The 21,935-nt window shown below is 35.2% G+C and overlaps 1 protein-coding gene across 6 annotated transcripts in view; it reads right to left on the reverse strand.

Moving 5' to 3' along the window:
• The window catches only part of LOC106651214, a 53,184-nt gene that overhangs the window by 1,755 nt on the left and 29,494 nt on the right, over positions 1–21,935 (reverse strand). For 4 of the 6 annotated variants that reach the window (XM_023462492.1, XM_014369642.2, XM_023462488.1 and 1 more), the window contains exons 2-7: positions 4,342–4,757; positions 3,916–4,256; positions 3,312–3,806; positions 2,897–3,219; positions 2,718–2,816; positions 895–2,646 (exon numbers count right to left, since the gene is read on the reverse strand). In XM_023462492.1, the coding sequence (XP_023318260.1) occupies positions 1,846–2,646; positions 2,718–2,816; positions 2,897–3,219; positions 3,312–3,806; positions 3,916–4,256; positions 4,342–4,673 (2,391 nt within the window). In that variant the 5' untranslated portion in view covers positions 4,674–4,757 and the 3' untranslated portion in view covers positions 895–1,845. The remainder of the gene's footprint in view (positions 1–894; positions 2,647–2,717; positions 2,817–2,896; positions 3,220–3,311; positions 3,807–3,915; positions 4,257–4,341; positions 4,758–21,935) is intronic. The other 2 variants (XM_023462491.1, XM_023462489.1) reach the window with 2 other exon arrangements.

The raw sequence follows: 21,935 nt of genomic DNA on the forward strand, positions 1-21,935 counted from the left end.
ATTTTTTTAAATTCCTCCCATGCTTAAATCATTTTTATGTATTAAAAATGTTTTTAAAAATTGTTATCAACTGTAACGAAAAGCTTTGATATTTAAAAAAAAACAGTATATTAGATTTCTTTTTTATTTCCACTAAGATTTTTAATAATACTATTTTATTACTGTATCAATGAAGACATTGTAATGCGTTGAAAAAAAAAAGCATATGCCAAGAATTTATTCAGGTTTGCAATAAGAATTAGGTATTTAAATAGAATACCGCGTTTTCATGTACTACAAATTGAGATATTGACATGCCATTATGATGTGTTGACAGTTGGTGTTGATCATATAGCACATCTAGGAGAAAATAATCTGTACCCCGGTTTCATGAAAAAATTTTCTTCAAATATAAGTGCAGAAGGTAACACAAACACCATTGACAAATTATGTAGTTATAGACATGCAAAGCGTGAAAATTCTTGGCATTAAACTTTTTATATATGCCAGTGATAACCATCAATGGTACCATATTGTCACATAGTTATCAGCTGAGATAAAGATCTAATGCAAGCTAATATAAAAAAATATCCATATCAAGTTTCTATGCATATTTTCTAAAAGAAATTATTTTAGCTTGTAAGTATCGACAAATGGCCAAGAAACAGAATAGCATTAAAAAGTGAAAAGTAAGCATTCAAATTAACTCTCAAACAAAATGATATACAAACCACTAAGACTACTAAAACTTTTACAAACCCAAACTTGCAGGTGATCAAGGAATCGAGGATTTGGCAACTACTTTTTAGGAGTCACGGAGGAAAATATAACGGAATCGTGAAGTGCAAAAATCGGCAAATCCAGTCAAAGAAAAGCATCTTGAAGCAAATGATAATTTTAAGAAGCATAACTTACGAGACAGAAGACGAAAAATTGCGCTAAGGAGCGAAAATCTCTTTTCTCGGGACCATTTGCGTATGGTATGATAATATTCTTTTTTGCTCTTGAATGTATTTTGCAGACGAAATATCGAAGATGGTATAGGTTGCAAGTCTTCACCTCATCTCTGTCAGCCCAGCACAAGATTTCGTAGAAAATGTATGTATTTGTTTGTTTGATTTTTTTGTTTATTATTTTGGATTAGTTTTTTTAAACTGTATGTACGTATATGTGTGTTAGTGGCATATGAATTTATACTAGGCAGTCGTTTTAGAAAATTTTCATTAGTTCGGCAGCTTTTCACATTATCATTTAATTTTTAGTTTCACATGTATAATTAAAGATTTGAACGATATTGTAGGTGGAAGTTGAATTAAAACAATATTCATCCCTCATTAATGAAACTTTTAAACTGAATAATGAAAAAAAAGTGTAACGTTGGTTTTTCATGAATCATGAAATCGAATAACAAAAAAAGTTGAACATTATAGCTACAGATAATATCTTCGTGTTTTTAAAATAATAATAAGTAACCATTTTAATTACGCGAAACTCATTATTTACAATAATACTCGAGTTTAAATGTTTAACTGTGACTGTGAAATTCCATCTAAATTTGTTTTGTAATATTGTTCAGTCAATGAAAACGATAATAATAATAATAATGATAATTATAATAAAAAAAACATAGAGACGCGTATTTTTGATAGTGTGTTTCCTTTTCAATTGTTGGCCAGATCTCAACGAGGGAGAGAGACTTGTTGTTCATCCAGCACACGAAAAACAACCAACGCTATTGATCGTGCAAGAAACCCATCTCCTATTCATTAAACGTAAATAATAATCGCAATCCATCCTTAATAAACTTTTTGCATAATCGCATTATTTTCCATATCATTTTCTTAATCATCTCTCTCGATCGCAGTTTCATTTGAGCCAGGTTTTCCAAAAGAATTGCTTAACGGTGCGTACCTTGCCGCCATAGTCTTGATCGGCACTGGCAGCAGCATTGACGACGGACCTGGACGAAATTGGTGCTTGGCTCTGCGATCTACGCGTCGGTGCGGATGGCCTTCTCGGCGGGGTGCTCGGTGGTGCTTGTGCGCCTCCACTATTTGATTCTAACGAATCCTTTGGTTTCGACAATGAATTCGAGTTGGTTGCTTTGCCCAAGGAGTTTTTGTTATTGCTGTCGTTGCCACTGTTGTTATTATTGCTGCTGCCGATGCTACGCGACAAGGATCTGTTCGTCTGACTTTTGTTAAGGCTAATGCTTTTATTAAGAGACTCGCGACTAGAATCTCGATGGCTCTTCAATCGATTGGAGTTAGCCGAGCCCGAAGGGGAGCCGTTACTCGTTTGCTGCTGTTTGCCGAGCGAATCTCGCGAATAATTCTGACTCGCTGAGTCATAAGTGCAGCGCGATCTTTGAATGATCGGAGGCTTTGGTGCCGCTGCCTTCGAAGCACCTGGCAAAGGAATTCGACTAGGTCGCCGGCGAGGCGAAGGCTTCAACGCTGCACCGTTCTGCAAGTTGACCAGCGGCTCGCGCGACGATTCAGCACTGCTGTTGCTATTCGTCGTGTCCAACGTGCCATTCGATAGCTGATGCAACGCCAACTCAGACTCACTATCTGCGTCCGTTTCAGTTGCTGGTCGTTGCTGCAAACGCTCCAGCACCCGCACTCTGGCTCGAGTACCCTCGAGCTCGATGTTTCTCTCGGCCAGCTGCGATTAAACAGGGTTGAATTTCTAATGTTAAGGTCTTCAACAAAGCTAGTAATTTATCGCCTACGTACCTGAAACCGCAGATCCTCATTTTCTTCATTGGCCTTTCCTAATCGTTCGGAAAGGCATTCACTACTTTTCTGCACTTCATTCAGTTGCTTTTGTAAAACCTGAAAATATCAAAAATATTAAATGAACGACCACGACATTTATTGAGACAATTATTTATTAAGACTCGTCTAGCTCTCACTTGATTGTGAACAGTCGTAGTTATGAGGTGTCTCTGCAGCTCTAGTGGCTCTTTTTCTTTCAGTATGGCAGCAATTTTCAAAGTATCCACGTCAGCCCGAGGCAATCGTCTTAGCGGCATTCGAGTCGGCGATACCAGCACCGAATCCAGCGCACCCAGATGAGCTCGTCGCTCTGCGGGCGAATCTTGAGAAGCGACCGCCGAGTAAATATCTTCGTAAGAACGATTGGTCGTTGACATCTGGTTAGCCGCGCGCTGCAATACATTCTTTTTGATTGTTCGCGTACGAAAACGACTTTTCGCAGACAACTTGGACTCTGAACCTTGAAAAAATACCACATTTAGATTTAATACCATGTGATGTTTGAATTATAATCGTCTTAAATGAAAATAGAAGTAGCTATTAGTCGCTTACCAGTAGAGGTAACGACGCTTGCAAAAGCCGAACCTTTGCCACCGATATTGAGTGCTCCGTTGCTGCCTCTAGGTGAAGGCATGCCATTTGTGGAGACCGCATCGATGGGTGTTATTCTGTTAGGCGCCGGCGTTAAGATCTCGCTACTGATGTCGCCTGCGGCTGACAATCCAATTTTTAACCTATCCTCCAAACCAGTCTTGAGAAGCGCCAGAGCTGCTAGTTGGGACTGGAGTTCTTGAGTTCGAACCCGACCAGCTATAGTCTCGGCTTCGAGTTCAGCTACTTTGTCAAGTAATTGAAGCTTTTCGCGACGCAGCAAGGCCAACTCGTCACTGTTGTCGTCGTTGTCGTCATCGAGGAAATTCTCGTCGAGATCCGAATGGTCCAGCCTTTTACGTTGTCTCGTTGTGTGATCCGTGACATTTCGCACGGCATCGAGGATGTCGCTCGGCACGTCATCCAAGTCTTCCGGGGCGACACTTTCTAAACGACCTGAGGAAAAAAAACCCTTAACGATATCGATACTCCGGCAACATTATGGCGTATATTTTCAATTTTTTTAAATCTCACTACTCATTTAAATGAGATTCGTACAGCCTACCTTGCAAACTCTCGACCTCTTCTCTAAGCCTGACCCCTTTTCTGTGAATAACATCGAGCAGATTCCAGAGCTCGTCTTCAGCTTCATCGAGGACGGGTCTACAGTTGGGACTTTGTGGTCTAGCGGTAGCAGTCGAGGCGCTATCTTTCGATGACGTTTCCGTACTAAAACCCGAGTCCTGGACGGTGGCACTGTGCTGTTTGTTGTTACTGCTGCAGCCTCCGCTATGCGAATTACTGCGACTTCGCGGCAACGACGACGTCGAGTCTGTCTCCCTGGATTGCGCGACTCTTCGGCGCACCTTGCCCGGTTCCCATTCGACGATTCGCCGCGACGTTAAACTGAAAAATTTAACGCAATTCACAGTCACGTGCCTTTGTCTCCGAAAGTTTTTAAAATTTCAAAGCTCTTGCTTCGAATGTGTACCTCTGACTGGATAATGGAAGAGGTATGTGCGAGCCCTGCTGATTGCTGGGTGACATGAGGACGGAAGCATTGTCGTTGCTCGAGGTGTGAACTGGACCACCGGCCGGGCTGTTCCCACTGGCCCCTGAACCAGCACTTGTCGCAACCACCGCCGACGACGCCGCAGATACGGCCATTTTATGCCTGAGGTTCGGGAACGTCTCGATGACGAGATCCCGAAACTCGAGTAAAGCTCCAACTTCATTTTGAAGCTCCTGCAGGGCCACTAAAGATTTCGCCTGCTCGTTTATTAAATAGTGAAACGGACCAGGACGCAGTGGCATACAGTCCATGCCACTTCCTACGCCGATCCCTCCATTGACATTTACGCCGCTTACAATGACGCCTTCACCTGTGACCGATGAACCGCTGCCACACTGAAAAAATAAAATTCATTATAAAACTTCGTTTGCAATTCGTCTCAATTTTTAGTTCTACAAAATTTCAATTCGTGCGTATCAAGAGCTTCCTCGCAGCGGCATTCGTTCAATATTTCAAATGAAAGATTCCAAACCGATCTTAATAAGTTTTATTACAGTAATGCATAAGTTTATTTTAATTTGCAATCTATTTGAAAAATTTTACATAAAAATTTGATTTCTCAGCGGAAAAAACTGCGAATCAAGTGCATTTCTCAAATTGGCACCGTATCTTTAATTTTCCACAAATCATTACTTCCTAAGAACATGAGAATCTCTGCTAAAATTATTTTTAATTAATCCTCTTCCATTTACAAATCTGGTGGCAAGGTATAGTTCACCTATATATATAGTGTCTATTTTAAGGGGGTGGCTCTCATCTAGCGCCTCGAAAATGACGTGTTTTTCGTGATTTTTTTGTTGTTGAAAAAAGTGAACAGTGGAGTCAAGTTTTTTGGTACTTATAAAGTATGTATTTAAATATATTTACAAATTTTTTCAGACCAAAATATCGAATTATGTATTCCCTAGCAGCGTTTGATGGAGGTCGCGTTAAAAAAAATACCTTAACAGGCGGCAAGCTAGCGCCTTCAGCTATTGCCCGAAACCAAAAATTCGAAGTTCTTCTTAAACTAGATGACATTTGCTGTAGTTTGAACCTTAATAATTGCAAAAAAATTTTAAATTGATAAAATGGTGGAGTTCAGAAAAAAAATTTTTTTTGCCCTTTTTGGCTCTTTTAAGGGCTCTAAAAAAATAATAATGAAAAAATTAAAAATTTTTTTAGGTTTGAGATCCAGACAATTTAATTAGCTATGAAATAAAAAAGTGTATCTTTAAGTGCAGTACTTTTTGAGATATCTTGCCGCCCGCTTCAGAAAACATGGTTTCGAGAAAAAACGCGTTTAAAGTTTTAGAAAACGAATTTACATACATACATACATCGTTCGCTCGCAAAAAGACAGCTCCGATTTTTTACCTATAACTTTTTAACCCTTTAACGCCTGAAAAGATCATTTTTGGACAACATTTATAGCGATGAATTACACCGACTAAAAATTGATTAAAAAACTTTTCAGATATTATTTCTTACGTAAAATTCAATGTACTTTTTGAATCTGGGGTCAAAACTTTCAAAAGGAGATCCGTACCTCAGCCCAAAAATTAAAATTTCGATCCAGTTTTCTGAAACTTCTAGTTAATATTTCTTTAAAAGGCTCTATGGCGACCTTCATCTTGATATTTTTTAGGTCAACTAAGACTAAAGACGAATAATCGGTATATCAAGGCCAACTGAACGAAATAATTGTTTAAAGACAACTATTTACGTTACACAAGTAAGGTGCATTTTGCAAAGACGCCAGAAAACACAACAGAAAAAAATTTAACACCCGAAGTATATGAAAAAGGCTCACGGAAACAGATATATCTCAGTGAATATCGAAATTTGAGAGTTTTGAAAAATACAATGGAAAGGTGACAAATAATTTTTTTTGTTTCTTGCTTTTTTCACATTTGTTGGCATACAAACTTTTTTATAACTCTAATCAAAAGTCACTAGAAATGTAATTGCATAATGCCTAATTTGTTTATACATGTATAGTACGTATGTACGTATGTATAGTACGTATGTACGTATGTATAGTACATATGTATAGTACGTGTATCTCAGCTCACAGATAACCAAACTAGTAAGAGTTTTGTTCATATATTATATTAAATTAATATTTCTACGTGCATGCAAAATCTCATCAAGATCTCTTCAGTAATTTTTCAGATTAAGCTATTTCCCATAAGAGCCCATGTTAAAAAGGCTAAATTTCAACTCGCACAACTTTTCTCATAGCTAATGAAACGTTTTGAAATTTTCAGGAAATCATTATTTTATAGATGTCTATCTGTGAAGTTTTATCAAAATCTCTTCAGTAATTCCAATCGCGCAGGTACCTTCTTAAGATGCAAAGGCCTATTCTGTAACTTTTTTTACATTTTTTAGGGCTCAAAGGTGCCAGTTGTATGTTGAAAATGTAGGTCGACATTAAACTGTGGTTTATATCACAAAAATGACAAAAAGGAGTGAATTGGTGTATGACTCCCCTTAAGGTAGCTCATCAGTAAAACGGGTCAACAACAGATGTTTATGAAACTTTGCAGAAATATTCTTTGTAATGTGCTTGATATGCTGTAAAAATTTCATCATGGGTTGACTTTTTGAAAACGAAGCCGTTGAAAATATCAAATTTAACATGGGCTCTTTAGGGAGGCCATCATAATTTCATACATTTTACGCCATAACTTTTTTATGAAACAACAGATCTTTACCAAAAACGAATATGTTACACTTCAAGTCACTACCTTTCGATTGGTATGTTAAAAATTACCCCTTACCGTACTAACTAATGTATAATTAATTAAAATGTGCGTAAAATCATTGATTTCGAATAGTGGGAGCGGTTGCCTGCATAATGCGAGAAATCGCACTTGACAGACAAGAACCAACTGACCAAGAGGTTAAGACTCTGTACTGTAAATCGATACGTAACGGTGACAAGTGAGAAATCTAAAGTCACTGCTCCCTTATCATCATGATTCAAGAAAGATTGAAAAATTTCGAGAATTTTTCCTTTGCGCGGTCGTCATATAGGTACACTATCATACCTATGCTCACGCGTATACTTGGCATAACCCAAGACATGCGTGAATTTTCCACTTTCTGAAGTTATAGGTCACCTTGTGGCAAGACCGGTAAAGGATGTAGAAACGCACAACAACAGTGCGAGAGGAGAGCTCGATTGATCATCCGATGAAAGTAAGCCAGAACTCAGAGGTAGAATGCAAAAAAAGAACAAAAAGTAGGATAGGTTTTTTTGTTGTTCATCGAATGTTTGTGTCGTGAAATAAAAGCTTGACCAACTTTTCATTGAATACCCGGAAACAAAGTTGTTCTGAAATTTTGATCAACTATGTTTTCGAATTTATGTGGGGATCCTCCCCTCTTCTCTCTCAGCAGCGCGCAGCTAGGCGGCGCAGAGAGAGAGGGAGTTGGTCATTACGACACTCTTGATCGAGTCGAGCTGCGACACGCATCTCGGAGTAATAAAGTAACCTCACATAACCGAGTGCCTTTCTTTTCTCTGCAACCTAGTCATCCTCGCGATCACCTCCTCGCGACCGGTGGTGCGAAGAAGAACCAACCGTAACGTAAAGCTATTCCAAAGTTCCAGCAAAAGTCAATTTTTTGTTATAAACAATTTTGGTAGCAAAAGTGTATTTTTTCGCTTTTTAAACTTTAAATAATTTTTAAGATTCAATTCTACCCTGTAATTCAATTCTACGGAAAAATATTCATCGACAACCTATATTTTGTTCAACGTTTTTTGTCACAAAATATAAAAATAATTAAAACATTCTTGAATTATTTTCTCGAAAAAATATAAATTTTAGGAAAAAACCATACGTGTTCACTATTTTATGAATTCATGTTCATATGGAGAATATAAAAGTAAATCACACTTTATAGATCAAGACTTCAGTCATATTTAAATATAAAAAATATAAATCGCTGCCAATCCATTTGGACAAGTAGATTCTTCCTCAAAATCAATAACTCAATTGTAATTTTTTTTCATGATGTTAATACAGTGAAACCTCCCTTAACGGCCACCTCTTAACTCAATAACGCGCGAAAGTGCAATTTTGTGCATGAATTTTCCATTGTAAAAAAATCCTATCCTATAAAAGTGGTGAGGATTTTGGCGTTAGCATTTCATACGCGCTGTGATTGGTTGTTCAGTAGCTTGCTTTTGTTTTGTAGCGCGTAAATACGAGTATTATGGTAAGTTAAGAAAGTGGAATATTAACCTATGGACCGGCTGAAGACTAATTTTGATTGGTTTTCTCGAGGAGACGCTGAGGCGAAAAGCCGACCTATTGCGTATTTTTACAGTTTATAACATAACCTTTATTTAATTTTTCTATTTTAAATATTGAAAAATGGCAAAGCGGAATAAGAAAGAAAAGAGCGCGCGAAGCGCGCTAAAACTCGGGCTAGTTATAGATAAAGTTAAAATATTTTCTTGAAAATCCATACCCACGGGTTTTTGAGTATGCTCTTTCGGAATCCGGCGTAATTTTTGCGATAAATTAATATTATCATCGTTTATTTTGCAATTATAAAAAAACGTGATTTTTTGACTTACATTTTTTTTCAAAGTCGATTTTCTACCTTGCCCAGCTTTCGGGGGGGTTCTCATAACACTAGCAATTGTGCACTTTTTCTCTGAACCTTCATAAAACGCGCTACCGCGATTTCTATCCAGCCCCTATATTTCTAAAATGGCGAATTTATACCGCGCAGCGATATAAAAATTACCTCATTTTTTACTCGGACATTATCGACTTTATAAAAAAAAATCACAAATGAAAAGGGCTCAAATTTGTTTAAAAAATACATGTTAATTTTTTCCCAATTTTTTTTTAGAATTTTTTTTAGAATTTTTTTGGAACATTTTGGATTTTTTCGACAGGCCGGGAAATGGTCGTATTTTGAAAAATTTTCAAAGTGGTCTGAAAATTCTGAAAAATTTTACACGTATTCTCTGAACGATTTCAAATACATTTTTATACTCAAAATTGTTCTTTTTAGTTGATATTTAGCGCATGTTGAATAGATTTCGAATAAAAAATGAGTGAATTTATATATTGCTGCTCGGTATTAATCCCTCATTTAAGACATATGGGGGCTTGATAGAAATCGCAGCAACGCGTTTTTTGAAGGTTCAGAGAAAAAGTGCACGATTACTGGTGTTATGGAAACTCTCCGAAGGCTAAGGTAGAAAATCGACTTTGAAATAGTACTTTACGATACAAGTGCCATAAGTAACACTTTTTGGCAAGGCGTAGTTTATAATATCCTAATAGCTGGGCCGAAAAGTGTCCCCATGGCACGAGTATCGTACAACATTTTATAGCACTGTACTAAGTTCACATTTATGCCCCCTTTTCCGAGTCATGAGTCGCACTTTATGGTTACGCAAAGTGAGGTTAGCGCACGAGCGTATGTGAGTGTGATGCGAACGCAGCGGTGCCAGAATATGCGACTTATGCCACAGAAAAGCGTGCCATAAATGTGAACTTATGCCACACAGTGCTATAAAAAAATTGTAAGTCAAAAAATCACGATTTTTATTTTTAATTGCAAAATAAACGATGATAATTTTTATTTATCGCAAAAATAACACCGGATTCTGAAAGAGCATATCCAAAAACCCCTGGGTATGGATTTTTAAGAAAATATTTTAACTTTATCTACTTTTTTTACAATGGAAAATTCATGCACAAAATTTCACTTTTGCGCGTTAATGGGTCAAAAGCGGCCACCTCTCAATAGCGGAGAAATTTTGTGATCTCGGCAGAAATACATTGTTTCTCATGGGACTACACCTCTTAAAAGCGGCCACAACCACCTCTTAATAGCGGACACCTTTGTTAACGGACACTTTTTTCATACATTACAATCATTTTAACGGACACCGCATGATGAAATATTGAGATGAATTCATAAAAATGTTGAAAAGATCATCAAAAACTGAAAAATATCCGCAATTTCATACGTTATTGATTATTAACGTTGATTTGTAATTCATTATGAAGTAATGAATGCATAATAACAGTATTTTTAATTTTATATCATTAGTTTTATGTTCATTTTCTGTCTGCCTCTGAAAAGCGGCCACCTCTCAATAGCGGACAAATTTCTCGGAACTATCAGTGTCCGCTAAAGGGAGGTTTCACTGTATATATGAAATTGAATAAAGAAATTATTCAAATATTTTTTTATATTACACAAAGAAAAAAGTTTACCTTTAGCTCGTAGAGACTAGTTCTGCTGCGACAGCAGAAACGAGTTTACTTGGGATAAGGGAAGTTTCTTCTTGTGACAGGGAGAATCACCACTTGCCAATGAGCAGCTTCTACGAGCTCTGACATTACTGGTTCGATGTCTGCACTTGCAGAAACGTATTTTTTGTAAGCAGACGAATACGAATGCATTAGTTAACGATGTGAACGTGAATTATGTTTGAATAATGCAGACATCGAAACAGTAGTTTTGGAGCTCGCGACCTGTTGAAATTTATCAATGAGCCGTATGCAAAACTGCTCATTGGTACGTGGAGATTCTCCATCACGAGAAGAAATTTAACTTGTCCCGCAAGTGAACTCGTCTCCACGCGCCAAGAAAGTCTTGAAAGAAAATGAGGCTTTTGTGTCAAACGGTAGTAAGCCCATTGCGGCACTGCGTAGAATAATTTTCATATCCTCGCGTATTTATTTTAAAAACAGCTTTCAGATTTTTAGAGATTTTGAGTCAAAATTACGCTTAGAATTGAAACCGATAGAATTCGAACGCTCACATGGATTCTGGGAGTACGTTATCACTTTGAAATTTTTATCTGCATCTTTTAATTTTTTTTTGACACATTCTAAAACATGCTAAAATTTCAGAAAAATCCGAAAGCCTTGTGATCGAAGGTCCATTAAAAAACAATCGTAACCTAAACTATATACACGCATACGTGAGTGCACAGAACAAGTAATATGGAGAGAGGCTCCTTTCCCTTGCGTTGTTATTACGCACATTATACGTGGACATATTTTATTCATTGGAATGCGGAACAAAACGTCTATCTGCAATAAAGTAACCGCAATGCCTTTGCATGCGAGTAAACCATTCCGTTCAGTGTTCCAGTAGACAAAATACATCTACGCTTAGTGTATGCGAGAAAGCACTGCTAATAATTGGCTAACAAAAGAGACACATGAATAAATTTACTCTGCAATTATGTTTTTCCGGAAGATATCAAACATATATATAGAAGAAAAAAATCTCAATACAAGCGTTGTAAGCATTTTTACATATGCGTGTAGATATTGGAAAAGTAGATCAGCCATCTAAATACAATTCTTAGGGGGAGAGGTCTTGAGTAAATTTGAAAAAACATTTTTTTCATTTTCTGTAACATATAGTACACCGAATTGATCTATAAATCATACACATAATTAATAATTATTTGAAGATTATTCAGTTTCATTTTCAATTCAAAATAACGAAACAAAAGCTAGCTACAGAAAATGTTCACATTTGATACAACGTATAAGATGATTTTTTACCTTAATTTTTTCAAAAAAGTCATTTTTTACTTCAAAATGATGTTAAAAGCTCAAAAATTATTTTTGACAAAATATTTCGACGACATTATCGCATATTTTATGTACTTAAATAAAAGGAAAAATTCGGAAAAAAATCGGTCGAGTAGATTTTATGCTACAGTGTCGACCGCAATTGATCTTTTTTCAGTTGTGTGAGAAAATTTGCTGTAGCTTATTTTTCGTTATTTTGAACTTAAAATTTAACTGACTTATATTAAATTAATTTAATGTAATTTCATATAATTTAACTGGCTAAATTTAATTCAAATATTTATTCATAAATAGATAAATACATTTTACTATGTACCCAAAAAAAATTTATTGAAATGATGATCGAAAACCATCGAACAGACCCACCCCCTCCTTAACCACCTTTTACGGTAAGGGTTATAAAATTTTTAACTCATAAATTTAGAAAATGATTGAACTATGCATGAATCATTACAATACAACTTTATTTTACAAACAAAAATCAGAATATTAACTGACTTTATAACTCGACTGTGTTGCTAGAGTCTTTGTTCCAAATTATTATTCACCAGTTGGAAATGCTTAAATGAACAGGAACATTGAATAAAATATACAATAAAAACAATAAAAATTGTAGTTTTACAGTGAGCGTAGCAAAATACTCCAAAAAAGTTAATATATTCTTTAAATCTAAATACAATGAAAATAGGCACGTTATAATTAATGCAATTTATTAGAAATTAATAAATTCAACATATTGCTAATATATTGCAACTAAAGAGACAAATGCACACATTTAGTACGCTATTGTATTGCGGAAAGGATTGAATATTAACCCATTAAGTACGAAGAGAACGTTTTTTCAATACTTTATTCGGCCACTGTAGTTTTGGTAAAAACGGGGTCAAAAAAATATGCGAATAACTAACTCTCATGTAAAATTTAATGCCCTTTCAGAATCTGATCTCAGATTTTCGAAAATATGATCAGGTTGAAAGTTAAACTTGATTTTATAAAAAAAAAACTGATAAGTTCACATTTATGCCCCCTTTTTCGAGTCATGAGTCGCATTTTATGGTAGCGCGAAGTGAGGTTAGCGCACGAGCGTATGCGAGTGTGATGAGAACGCAATTCATTATCCGCGGCTTTGATCTCATTTATCCGTAGTTACATTAAAAACGATATTCAAATTTTGAAGTGTTTTGATCATGTTGATATTTTTCTTGATTTCGAGGTTGTAAATTGTATGTGTAGACCAAAGAATCTTCAATTTTCTGAGCAGTAAGACGGATCGACATACAATCTGTACGAGATTTACTGCAGTTGCATAGCAAGCAATTTGTAAGGTGAAAGCCGAGAGCAATAACGAAAGTCACAAAAATGGTTAAATATACAATTTTTGCTTCAACTGCTACTTTGTCATCAAAAACTACCACCAGAGTATTCAGAATTAATTTGTTTTATTTGGACTTTTAGCGTTCATGATATAGAAAACGCAGTTTTCTTGATGCGACTGATGCAATTTTGTGCATATTAAAGTGCAGTACTTTTACTGGGTCACTGGCTGATGATCTTCAGCTCTGGATTTCGTGATGCACGAACCTACATCTAAAACTAATAAAACACGAACAAGCCATCATATAAAGCACGCAAACACGGAGAGAAAAGTTTATATTGATCAAACACAATCTTCCTACTTTATATATAATACGTACAGAATGAGCGCATTAATGCATATCAAGGTTACAAGGGCGTTCTTTTGTTATCCATTAACCCGCAGGTACTTTCTTCAGACAGGAACTATTTTTAAGAAAAAAAGCGTAGAATATTAAAATTTACGCATTGTGGACTACTCAAACTAAAGTCACTTATTGCAAAAATTTATCAAAGATTCGATATCGAAGATTGCGTCATGGTTACTCATATTAGTCGATTCGATCAAGATGTTTTAAGAACTGATGGAATTTTCATTTATTTCAATGGAATAATTCCATACGGTTTGGCATCATTCGAATAAAAGTAACAAGATTAGTTTACGCACAAGTTTTTAAAATACGCGTATTATAAAGGTACATACATAATGTATAAGTACCTACATATATGTTCGAAATCTATAAAATCAAGGCCAACAGCTGATGTATGAATGAAGTTCCTCACAATTCAAGTATAAAATATTCTAATACAGGTTAGCAGGTATTTTTGATACACAAAGAAATTATCACCTTCGCTCTGCATAAGTTGATGTCGTTTCATGACGGAGCAATGCACCTCATCACAGCGCAATAAATAATAATGCAATTCATGAAGAACATGAAAAAATTCCATACTATAAGTCCATTGCAGATTCTCTATGAGCACTGAGCAGATACGACGATACACGGTTCTGACAAAGACGTTCATAAAAAATGGCATGCTTTAAGCAATTAGTCAAGTTCCATGAGTCAAAAGTCCCAGGCAATAGTATTTTGTAAAATAGACTTTGTGGCTAACTCTAGTACAAGAAGCCTACTGGTACATATCCAGCTTGTTCTGGAATCACGTCCCTTCGAGAACCTTGCAGGTGGTTAAAATCCCTTAAGACTATTTTGTTTGGATATATATTTGTATTTTCAATTAATATTGTGCACAATGCGTACTTAGCAATTATAGAAGTCAAATTTAGTCTCAAGTCTACAAAGATAAGCTGTTTTGAATTTTTATTGTCCGATTGATGATCATTGCTTGCATCGACGCGAAAAATTATTTACTTCTATCAAATAAATCACTTGCAGATCATTTGGTTTATAATTTTGTACGCAAAACAAATAATGAAGTGCTTATTTTAACCATTTTGTATAGATGGTTTCTACACTCGGCAACAAAATTATCGCAACAAAAAAATTCATCGAAATTTTGTCGATTTTCAAATGCTTCTATCTTGGGCTAGATTTATCGTATCGACACGCTTTTTTTTTTAATTTCTTGGAAATTTTGTCCTCTTTAAATCCATATAAATTAAGATAAGATTTGAGTTAATGTTGAGTTACCAGTAGTATTTGAGCGTGACCCTAAAAATTACTGAAAAAAAATGACTGTTTGAACGTTTACCAGTACCGCAGTGATTTTTTTATCGAAATCTAACATACATCATCGCAAAGTGCTCTTTTTAACGAGTAATTTAAAAAAAAAAAGATCTCTCTACGATTTTTTTAACGCCCTTTAGGTCGTTTTGAAGATACCATTTAAAGTACGTAAAATCCCCCGTTTAGCTGAAATCAAGACGATTTTCTGGGCATTTTGCGTACATAAACCGTACCTTCAAATCGACCTACAGGGCGTTAAAAAAATCGTAGAGAGGTCTTTTTTTTTTTTAAATTACTCGTTAAAAAGAGCACTTTGCGATGGTGTATGTTAGATTTCGATAAAAAAATCACTGTGGTACTGGTACACGTTCAAACAGTCATTTTTTTTCAGTAATTTTTAGGGTCACGCTCAAATACTACTGGTAACTCAACATTAACTCAAATCTTATCTTAATTTATATGGATTTAAAGAGGACAAAATTTCCAAGAAATTAAAAAAAAAAGCGTGTCGATACGATAAATCTAGCCCAAGATAGAAGCATTTGAAAATCGACAAAATTTCGATGAATTTCGTGTTGCGATAATTTTGTTGCCGAGTGTATTTTATTTTATTTATTTATTCATTTATTGGTAATTTTCAATCAAAGAAAATAAATAAATAGCCTACTAGCAGTTAATTTATTCTAGCACTTGACACAAATCCTCTAGTGAACACTTCAAAGGATGCAGTCTTAATAGTACTTTACGATACTAGTGGCATAAGTAACACTTTATGGCACGGCGTAGTTTAGGGCTCGAGCGCAGCGAGGGTCCTAATAGCTGGGCCGAAAAGTGTCCCCTATGACACGAGTATCGTACAACATTTTATAGCACTGTGCTAAGTTCACATTTATGCCCCCTTTTCCGATGCATAAGTCGCACTTTCTGGTAACGCGAAGTGAGGTTATCGTACCAGCGTACGCGAGTGTGATGCGAACGCAGCGGTGCCAGAATGTGCGACTTATGCCACCGAAAAGCGTGCCATAAATGTAAACTTATGCCACGCAGTGCTATAAAAATACATTATGTATACATACTCATTGTAAGACGAATGCCAAAGTACAAAGAGTTAAAGCAAACTAGTTGTGATGAAATAAACTGCGCTTGAATAGTCGCTATGTGACTCATAGAAATCGATCCGGAAATGACCATTGAATGTTTTTGCATAAACAAGTCAAACATAAAGACACATTATCTTGGTACGAGCCGCATGCATGAATGAGCTATTCTACGTCTAGCGTGATATACCAAAAAATGGCATTTAAATTAAGTATGTACTTTTAAAGAGTTCATTAAAAAATGAAAATACTAAAATTTTCAGCCCTAGATCTCCACCTCTCATGAATCTAAATGGGCTCAAAGTTGAGTTTTCATTTTCTGATTATCATTTTGCTTTTCTGGGTTGAAAATGAAAAAATTGTTGAATTATGGTTTTGAGTGTAAAATTTGATGAGGAATTCAAATTTATAAGCCAAAATTATATTTATAAATTCAGAACCCCTTAAAAAAAAGTATGAAAGTCCAAAATGAAGTTGTTCCAAGAGGCATAATAATGAAACCCATCGACACAATTTGACACCTTTCGAAGGTTCAAAATACAAGAAAAATTCATGAAATTAGAAAAAAACAGATCGAATTTTTTTTCAAATATGATCAAATTGATTTCAAGTATAGTTCGCACCAAGAAATTTAGAAAATTTAACGTGTTTCCTAAATTATAAACTCACTTAATGTCAAATTTATTTATTTTCAATTAACTCAATTGTCGATAAATTAAACAAATTGCGACCGATATAAATCTTATCAAGGCTTATCAAGTTTCATCGTTGTATTCATGAAATAAACAAATCAATTTTCAGTACGAGTCAAAGGATTGTGTGATACTCTTACGCTATGACCAGAAACAAAATATAACACGAAGCCCATAGACGTTTTTTATATTAAGAAAAAGAGACCATCGCGTTAATTTGAGCTACTTTTTGTTTTTTTTTATCGTGACATCGTTTAAAATTATCACACGCTTCTTGTTCTATTTATTTGATAAAATTGGGAGGCATTATTATATTTTCATCATGTTGAGTCCATTAATGTTTAAAACATGTATTGTATTCCTTATGAACAAATCAGCTTATTAAATCGACCGTGTTAACGAAGAGTAGCAAGTTTCTATACACTTTATAATGCAGAATTTAAAAATGCTATAATTTCTAAATTTCTTAAAACTAAGCTGTTTTAGATTTTAGACGATAACATATATTTTATTTTATCTGACTAACTGTAAACTATTTCAGATTATGCAACGTACAACGTATGCAACGTATAATTTAGGTTAATGCGGTGAGGAGACTGATATCATAGGATATCAGATGTCATCATCAAAGAAATCCTTAGATCCTCAGAAAAGATATTACACATTAAGATTCGTAGCTGCAACTGCTCAAATCAATTATCTTTATTTGCTCCAATTGAAGAGAGCAGTACTATTTCTAAAAAATACTTACAAGTCATTGATAAATAATTCATACTATTGCTCGCATGAAATAGCAGCGAAATTAGTATATTTATACTTAATATGTTTTACGCCAAATCAACTTTGATATCACCATGGCTTAATAATCGCAAGTCGTTCATTGTAACGGATCTGTCTCTTTGACACTGTTTATACATCAGACGTACGTGCGTGAAACTCACGCACGCACACTTAATCGACAGGTAAACATGCCCAGTGGTTACAACGATAGCAGCACACCTACTTATGCATCAAAGTGGAAAGTGAGTAGCTGCAGCCTCGTTTCTAATGCAATTAGCGAACTTAATATAAATATAATCTACAGTTTTAATTGAATCCTTAATATACAAAGCTACACTATTCGTATCTTCCTAACAGTGAACATTGTTCAAACACGCACGCACAAGCACTCATTATGATTGAATTTACAATAATCGCATTACTGCATTAAACGAATCTTAAAAGGCATAGGCTTAACCACAGAATTTCAGAAGTATTTTTCATTTCGAAAAGAAACGGTTGTACTGGAAAAATACAAAGGAACAAGGAGTCTTCAAAGCAGTAAAAGAATTTTTTCAGAATTTTTCGAGTTCTTTTTTAAAGTAGTTCGATGATCACAGCGAGGGAAACGGCGGAGCAAGGGAAGGCCTATGCTAAAGTATAGGAAAATTTTAGAGCTGCCAACCTTAAATAACATAACTCTATGAACGCTTATTAATTGATTAACAATAAATTTACGAAGTGTTTTTGATGAAAAACGAATTTTAAGCATATTTACGTGAAATAGAAACCATACAAAATATTATTTAATGATTTCTTCACTATTTTTGTCTAAATTTTCCAATTTTTGAGATCGATTTTCTTAAAAAATAGCATGAAAAAAATCATAGAGTTCCCCATCGTACTTAAGAACAATAATATGAAGTTTTTTTTCGATTTCTCATTGATTCAATGTAATCATCGAACTACCTTGAACAAATGAGTACAAAATTTCGACCAAGTCACCATCTAAATCTTTTTTTAAAGTTTGTTCGCTTATAGTTTCTCATTTAAACTTCGATAAAAAGCAAGTAAGCGAAACTCAAAAATCATTTATTAAGAAAGTTCCACTCTAACTGGTACGCTGCAAGTGTAAGTTAAAATAAGTATGCAATTTATACCGATCGGCATATGTTGCGTACTGTTTCAGTGCGTTACGCGTTCGTCTATTGACGTACATTAAGTAATTCAGAAATAACTTACAACGAGAGCTCTTCAGGTCCGGGTCACAGTTCTTTACCAAACTTTTTGGGGGTCTTTTGGTACTCAATACTGAAGCTCACTGTGCTTAGTTTGATCTCATGGCCCTTAGGGCCCATTTTTTAGAGCATTTTCCACATTATAAAAAAAATGTTGTTATTTTTTATATCAATATAGAAGTACTTAAACGAAAAAATGCAACGATCAAAAGTTTTAAAATTTTTCAGAGAATCTGCTTGAATTTTTTCAGAATTTTTGGGACCATCTATCACTTAATTCAAGAGGCCCAAATTTGACGCTTTTTAACAGATTTTAGAACTTCTTAAAGAGAGTGATAGATGGTCCCGAAAATTCTGAAAAAATTCAAGCAGATTCTTTGAAAAATTTTAAAACTTTCGATCGTTGCATTTTTTCGTTTAAGTACTTCTATATCGATATAGAAAATAACAAAGATTTTTTTATAATGTGGAAAATCCTTTAAAAAATAAGCCCTAAGGCCCATGAGATCAAATTAAGCACAGGGAGCTTCAGTATTAGGTACCAGGAGACCGCAAAAAAATTTTGGAGCAAATCCATGACCCGGACCTGAAAAGCTCTCCTTGTAAGCTCATTTCGATAAGCTACAAAAATGTATCAACTGCTTAATGTGCCATGAAAAACCCCTCTATCAATTATAAAAATAGAGTCGTTCGATCATTTTTCAACGAGTTTATCAGAAGTTGATTCGGGACACTTCGTAGATGATATTTTTTACCAACATTTTTAAACCGTATACTTTTATCGTATCGTAGCCACTATTGATTTATGACAACTATAAGACAATTATAGACTGCTAGCTATGTCTAAGTGAACCTGTACAAAGTTAATAATTCTCTAAACTGTAACTAAAATAATACTTGATTCTATGAAAAATGCAAAAAAAATTTAATTTTGGCAATCCAAACTATCCTTTAATAAAACTATCAAAATTTTTTCATATTCATTTTATAAATTATCATTAGAAACTTCAAAATCTGATAAGTGATGACACCTATTCAAAACACTTTTATAGTATATTATGAAACAAGTGAAGAAGATGACTCTTGGATGAGTCATCCTTATCATGCACAAGTTGCATACAGTATTTTTCAACATTTGGTGCATAAAACGTGATTTTGTGATGCTAAAAGGTTAGAAAAACCATATTGGACGGACGGAGTATTAAGAAATTTTTTTAAAGGAAGAGGGATCCCAACTTTAATTCTATGGATCAATATTTCACGTATCACACCCACCATAGGGTTTGTACACTGGTGCGTGTGCCACACTGTATTCTGCACATACTATGTGATTTCCAAAGCCTTTTTGCCATAGAATGTATATTTTGAATTATTCTTATCATAGGTTACAAATAATATAAACTATAAACAATAACATTTTCCTGTATGCGTACAAAATAATACATCGGCGTCTATTCACTATAAATGCATACATATGGCCGATTCTCTGTCAACTCAACCGGTCAAAATTTTTTTCTATATTTAATAGGATGAAAACATTGTTTAGGATGTCAGTTCAGTCAATTCCAAAGTTGGCCTTTTTCGCATTGTTCCGTAATTTATCAAAGATCGCAAATATTTCATTAAGCTGTAGCTCAGTGTAAAATGACTCAAAAGTAAAAGGGCCCAGGAGCTTTTTTGTTAGAAATTGTCCAAATTTTCAGAAAAAATAGGTCCCGAAGCGATCTGAGCACTCTGGAGGCTTCTACAATAGAAATAACCAAGAAAAAACAAAAAACACAAAATCTAATCAAGTATGATCCGGACTTTCCTTTCTACAACTATTTAAGAAGCTTCCTCAACATGTCAACTACACCCTTGTAAGTTTTTATGATGGTTTCAGCCTTGGTTTGCCCTGGAGACGCTAATATGTGTCGAAAAACGTGCAAAAAAGGCCCCTAAAGCAGAGTATAGCCTTAGATTTTTACATGTTACCCATGCTAGGCAAACTCAAACCTCAAACATAAGTTCATAAACTTAAAGAGCACAAAATTACCTTTAATTTGGGATATGTAACAAGTCTCTGAGTCCTCTAGAAACGAAGATACAGCTGTTTGAAGTTTTACTGAGAATTAAAGCATAAAATCTGTCATTTTCATACACCAGTTGACATGATACTTGAATGTTCAGTAAAACTTCAAATAGCTGTATCTTCGGTTCTAGAGGACTGAGAGACTTTTTACATACACCAAATTAAAGGTAATTTTGTGCTCTTTAAGTTGATGTACTTACTTTTTCGGCCTACCTTTGTCTAGCATGTGTAAAATGCAGGAAACTGAAAAACAAAAAAATTTAGTTTTATACGCGACTCAATAGCTTGCACGTTTTATGTTGTTGCTTGAGTAAAAAAGTAATAAACCGTGTACAAAGTTATATAGCCTTAAGGAGGCTCTACACCAATCATAACAATAGCACAGCGAGGCATCTGACTGTCTCTTTCTCGCATTAGGCAGACAGCCGCTCGCACTATTCGAAATCAATGATTTTGTTTAATTACTCATTAGTTAGTTCGCTAAGGGATAATTTTTAACATACCAATCGAAAGCTTGGCACTTTCTCTTTCAGAAAATATATATTTTATTAAGATGGTTGATCTTTTAAATAAGTTATAAACAATAAAAGACCGCGTCCCATAAGAGCCCGTGTTAAAATCGCCATTTTTAAACTTGTTCATCTCGAAAGTTTGATCGTCAAATGAAAAAAGCAGGTACAATATAAATTATTCGAGTACAGAGCTAGTGCTGATGTAATTACACAATTCTCGGTAATAGTAGCGCGCGCAGCAAAGGTAAGTCTAGCGAAGCATCGCGTATATAGAGTTGAGAACATCCGTTTCCGACAGGATGCGCCATCGTACACGCACGCATACACGCACTCATACTTCGCCAATACAGACAATTAACGCAACGACCAATGCTACTTGCCCGATGCAGTACTTACGTTCATTACGAATTAGTACACAGTTTGCAGGTTGCGTGGTCTAATGGCGACGTGTTGGTGCGGCGCACCTGAAAGCCGTATCGATCGCTACTCTTGCGTCTCAGTGACTCCTACCCTTTAGAGCTTGTCA

The sequence above is a fragment of the Trichogramma pretiosum genome, unplaced genomic scaffold (genome assembly GCF_000599845.2).
Source record: "Trichogramma pretiosum strain Unisexual culture from Peru unplaced genomic scaffold, Tpre_2.0 scaffold8, whole genome shotgun sequence".
NCBI lineage: Eukaryota > Metazoa > Arthropoda > Insecta > Hymenoptera > Trichogrammatidae > Trichogramma > Trichogramma pretiosum.